At 37.8% G+C, this 5,966-nt stretch overlaps 1 protein-coding gene across 1 annotated transcript; it reads right to left on the bottom strand.

The window, feature by feature from the left end:
* Nucleotides 1-965: 965 nt before the first annotated feature.
* LOC137726129 (plastid division protein PDV2-like) lies at nucleotides 966-5,153 on the bottom strand. The gene is made up of 2 exons (XM_068465004.1): nucleotides 4,803-5,153; nucleotides 966-1,806 (listed from the first exon to the last, which is right to left on the bottom strand). Exons 1-2 carry the CDS (start codon nucleotides 5,049-5,051, stop codon nucleotides 1,174-1,176), a joined length of 882 nt encoding a protein of 293 aa, XP_068321105.1. The 5' UTR covers nucleotides 5,052-5,153; the 3' UTR covers nucleotides 966-1,173.
* Between the last annotated feature and the right edge of the window lie 813 nt (nucleotides 5,154-5,966).

Below are 5,966 nucleotides of genomic sequence, written 5' to 3'. Positions count from 1 at the left end.
AAAGAGCAAAAGCACAATCATGAAAACTTCATTGGTAAACTCAAATGAGCACAGCATCATGAAGAGCCATCTTCAATTCAACAGAAGTATCTATCAATTTTTAAGGCAAATTGACCAAGTTCATGGGTAGCTCTACTGGGCTCACGGCCCAAAAAAAAACCCTAAACAAAGTAAAAAAGAAAAGAAAAAAAAATTCCCCCGATTCCCATATTAAGCCAGTAGAGAGAGAGAAAGGATACTTGTTCAGGATGAAGCTCACTTGATGACTGATAGCGTTGATGAAGAACAGCATCTCGCTCTCACCCGTTCACTCGAAAGAGGCGGTGTAGTGAGAGAAGGCAGCGTAGTCAAGTTCTTAGCAATACCTTGCTTTTGCATGGGACTATTTGACGACTTGAGGAGGCCCAGGGTTTGGTGGCCCGAAATTTACTTGGCTTCGCCAAAAGGCCTCATCTCTAGAAGCCCGTCTTGCGAGGCGTCCCTCTCGCAGTAGGGTTCAAAACCTCGCCTCGCTCTTGTGACATGCTATGTTTCTAGAGTCCACACGAGTTTGGGCGAGTTCAGGCTAATCTCATTTAACTTAGTCCATAGCCATACCAAACATGGTGTATTCATCCTAGCTAGTCCAATCCTAGCTAAGGAGGTAAACAAACAAGGCCTTAGAGTCCACAAGGTAGAGTTACGACTAGGGGATAGCAAGATTCACTTCCATTCATCTTCTAATGGTAAACTATTAGTCAAAATTGGTGGAGACGACTAATGCTAGTAAAGGAACATCTGCAGTTCGTAAGAAAAACCTCAGAGGTTTAAGCTCGCACAAGGTAACCAATCACAGCCCCATATGAAACATCACACAGACAATGGATGAACCCAGAACAAATTTCAGTGAGCAAAATCAAAGCTGGGTTACATTACTCCACCATTATCTAATTCAACGGTCAGACTATAAACTTGGCACTGCAATCATCGGATCTTAAATGGGAGATTTTCCACTGTACATTTAAAAAAAAGTTCGGGCGGAACCAAGCATCCTCCAAAAATCCTGAACTACTCCTATGCTTAAGAATCACTACTCATGAAAGATTAGGACCGCCTTGGATCATTAGAGATCAGATCTCCATTACAGCATACGCAACGAAACAAGATATACAAAAACATGGAGGGACGAAACATTTAACCGCACCCAAAGTTTACATCTGGTCTTGCAACAACAGAAGAGAAGGGAACTTCAACTCTCTCTTTCACAACACATCGAGCCTTCCCATCTTCCACCACAAGGACTCTCCCAGGGGGGCACTCAATGGTTGATCTCTTTTCTTCAGTTGGTGGTTGCTGAGAAAGGCCTGATATTTTGAAAGTGACATTACTTCTCACAAATTTAGGCCCAAAACCAGACAGGCGTAATACAGATGCCACACCAACAAGAGTAAGCAGAGTCTTGGCTGCTGTGCTTAGGAAAAATCCCAACCTTTTTTTGGATCCGTTCTGCAACTTGTCTATCTCGCTCGAATTCTTCTTCGCTTCATTTGTAGGATCACCGGTGATTATCCCATTTCGTATCAACTTGTGTGTGGGTGGTAAATAGCCATTTTGTAGAGAAAGAGTGTGCGGAGAGCGGCTTGGATATGGTGGAAGCAAAAGATCATTGTTGTGTTCTACTGTTTCACCTGCAAAAGCAGAAGCCTCACGTAACACTTCTAAATCCTCCCCTTTGTACTCTTTAAGCTTGTCGACTAGCATCTTGCGGCTGCTTTCAATCTCAGAAAGGGCAACTTCCCTTTCATACGTTTGCTGCTGTTGTAATGCCTGATGATAAAACAAAACAAATTTCAAAACCTATATTATAAATCATTTTACACAAAACATTAAAATGTTCTTCATATATTTCAAACATTCAAATAGGTGAATCCAAGGTGCCACTTTGGCAAGAGATAGACAGGTTCATTCTGGCTATAATACAGCTCTTATTATAAATCAACACTATGATGAACGAACCAGCAAGTATGGTTTCCCTGGAAAGGTCAACCAATCACTAATCAACACTTGGACGTCTAGAAGAATTTTTCGGTCAGAAGTGCTTACCAACAGATGGGTTGAATACACTGAGAATAATTTATGTCAAGCCAATCCTTGCGTAATGCATCAGTATGGTTGAAAATTAAACTAGCTCATGGGTGAAACTCACTCACTAGTGTGGACAAAAGATTTCAATTGACAATTTGACATCTAGAATGAGTAAAAGAACCAAGGGACTTCATTTATCTGCATAAAACCGGTTTACAATATGTATAACAGTATAATTCTCGAGAGTAATGCTATTCTTACCACAATTTTATACCACATTTCTTTACCATCTTAGGTGGCAGATGAGTTGAACAAGCTACATCATTTAATTTCAATCTTTTTATTAGTTAAAACACTAAAATAATCTTAGGTGGAAGATGGAGACTCCTCCTATACCAGAATCATCATTTAATCAACAATCTTTTTATTAATTATTGATTAACATTTTGATTAAATGCTAAGTAATTTAGATGATGTGGTTGTCCAACTCATCTGCAACCTAAGATGGTAAAGAAATGTGGTATAAAATTGTGGTACGAATAGCATTATTGTGTACTAATTCAGATGATTCTCTGCCAGCACAAATCCAACGTCTTCCTCCATGGTTAAATGGGAACCCTCTGGACTTTGACGTGAGGTCGAAAATGACAAGAATCTAGTTCATTTGCATGGAGGCTTACTGAATTACAAGTCTAGCCCTTCTAGCCAACTATAACGCCTTACCCTTTCAACAAGGTCTTGGGTTCTGTAAAAAAAATTAATTTTGAAATCATTGGTTCCTTGAACCATTGGGCTTCTCTCTATTAGTGCTATGTAAAATTATCTAGAGCCATGATGATTGATCTTCTCAGGAATGAATACTACGATCTGCTTATTAGGCTTAGCTATCTTAATGTTTTACATGCCTATATAAGGCCCCCTAAGCATCTCTGTGTTTTAATGAGTATCAATAAACATATTGACCGTTTCACCTTCCATTATCCGATTGCTTCTACTCTTTCACTTTGCCACCAATAGGTTTAACACTTGAAGGAGATAGAATTCAGGAAGGCAGAGGTCATATGTGAATTACCTGTGCATGCAACTTTCCTACAAAGGCATAACTGACTGGATATTCCTCAATCTTGTGCAGTATAACAAACTTAAATCATGTGCAACACTCGGGTTGCGTTTGTTACATAGGATTGGTATGGATACAATAACTCACTATTTTCAACGCAGAATGAAGAAATGGATGACAACTGCCAAATATTGTTCACGTAGAAGGTAGAAGATGAATAGTCATGAAGGAAAGTTATCTCTTCAAATCCTACCATTGTTTTGGGGATTAAAGGGGATAATTTTCCCTCATGACTACTCCCTCTTCTAGTTCAATTTGGACAACATTTCTTCAATATGCCTTGAATCTAGTGAATTGTCCTATCCAAGCCAATCCTGTGTAACAAATGCAGTCTCAATGATCTGAGACTTTCATCCTATCGGACCTGTTATAAAAGGTGGTGGTGCTTCCATGATTTCCAATTTCCAAACATTAACATGAAAGATGAAAGTAACTAACATATTAAAACTAATTCCTTTTTTTATGTAATTTTTCTTAAACAAACAGAAAAAGCTGAAATTTTGGCATTCAGAAACAGAAGGAAGACTATTAAAGATCCTAATAAATAGTGCCATAGTTTATGAAAGAACTTAAACCCAAGTGAAGCATAAACCACCACATTTGACGAAGATGCTCGAATAAGCACATACATACACATATACATGAAAATGTAAAGTTTCCAAATTTAAGCACCTAATTGCATTTGACAAACTAATGCAGCAAAAGAAAACCCATATGTAAATTACAAGTAGATGTCTGTGCGGGAAACTTTCCAACAAAGGCATAACTGACTACGTAGTGCTTGCTCATTCTTATGTTTCACAAACTTAAAACCCATGCATGTACGAAACTCAGTGGTTTTAAAATTTTATATCCGGTCCACACCTGATATAGGAGGTGATGGTATTTCCTAATTTTAAATTTCCAAACATCATTATGAAAATAAATGTAATTAGCATATAACTTAAGTTCTCATTGATGGGTACACAAACTCAACCACATAATTAATTCACTGATAAGAATTTTCAAAAAAGAAAAAGATTTAAATCGAAGGCGCAAATAGGGTAAAGGGAAGGTAACAAATGATGTGGGCAAGTACAGACAAACGGCTAAGCCCCAGTAAGCCCTGCATCACCAAAGAATAGGCTGAGCACTGCCATAACCAACGACAAGCATGCCTTACGGTACCAGAATGAGGGAACCCTCCTCATCCTCAACTCCGTACCTCATTAGTGATTATGATTGTATGAGCAATAATAAATTTCCTATAGAACTGTTGGAATATCGATATCCTACCAGTGAGCCACATCTTTCGAACATTCTGTATATGAAACACCACCTCCCAACAAATCCCTCTTTTTAATGTAATTGTTTTCTTAACAAAACAGAAACAAAAGCAATTTTAGTATTCAGAAATAGTTTATGTATAAACCTATATGGAAAGAAAATAAACCCTAAACTCAAGCATTAAACACAGCACACTACAATAATCACACACATGAAAAATGTAAAGTTTCAAACTTTAAGCTACCCAATTGCAAATGACAATCTCGTGCAGCAAAATTAGGGTTTTTCGTACTCGTTTTTCCCTCCCTACAGCAAAGCTAAATCAAAGAAATTGGGTTTATCAAAACAAAACCTGTAAGGAAGAAAGCTGGTTCTCAAGGGATTCGAGGGCGTCGCAGATGTTGAAAAGCTTATGTGCCTCTTCCTCTTCTACTTCCTCTTCTTCTTTTTCTTCTTCTACTTCGTCTGCTGCTTTGCCGTCGGCGTGGACTCCATTTTCTCTTTTGGGTTGTGAGTGATTTCCTTTGTGGATGCAGTTACTGATCTTCAATCTCAGCTCCGTGGCTCTTCCCAGAACCAACCCAATGCCCTCTTCTTCCATCTCTTCTTTCTTTGTAGAGAGAGAGAGGAAGGGGTTTGAAATTGAAAGGGTTTGGTTGGTTTGTTTCAATTGGGGAAAGAAGAGGAAGGTTTATCAATACAGCCAAAATAGAACTGTTCTGCAAACTTTGCTTCTCTCTCATGCTATTAGGTAGAATCATTTTCCATTTTTTTTTCCTTGTTTGATTATTAGTGATCCTTTGATGTAAATCGACGGTACGTGTCTAGTGAAACATAAAGTAAATAAAACATAATGTTTATGAGGTTTGGCAAGTGTTATTACGTTCTCGAGGCAGAAGTAGTATTTTCTTTCATTATGTGAAATAATAGGAATACAAAGATAACTCTCACTATTTTATTTATTCTCTCTAGCCCAACTCACTGGTATTTTATTCTGTATCTTTCTTCTTTCTCTTCTTCTTCTCCTCTTTTTTTTTTTCTTTCTCCTTTTTTTTTTTCTTCCTCTGTATCTTCCTCTGTATGCTCTCATTTTATAGGCAAAAAATTATTGTAGCAACACTATTTGCTTTACAAACTTTCTTCATATAAAATGATAACTCATTTGATTTTTCTTTGGATGAATAGTAACAAACTATTCATGTGGGCCATCCACATATCACATTACAACACTTCTCCTTGGATGGCCATATGTCAATTTCGATTGCCTCGTTAAAACTTTGATCTGTTTTGGATGCTCCCCTTGATGAGTATCTCCCCCTGATATCGAATTCTTTAATCTAACTAACTACTATGTTGATGTAATTTGATACCATTCTTGGTAGTTGGAGTGTTTGCTTCTGAAGGTGGTTCGCATGTGCTCCAAATTTTAGTTGCCACATGTTTTAACCAAACTCTTGTATTTCTGAGAGATATGAAGATGTGGCAATGAATGTTGCTTCCTTGATCGTTGTACGAT

Source organism: Pyrus communis, chromosome 2 (assembly GCF_963583255.1).
Source record: "Pyrus communis chromosome 2, drPyrComm1.1, whole genome shotgun sequence".
Classification (NCBI taxonomy): Eukaryota; Viridiplantae; Streptophyta; class Magnoliopsida; order Rosales; family Rosaceae; genus Pyrus; species Pyrus communis.
This window is presented reverse-complemented; position numbering and strand designations above follow the sequence as displayed.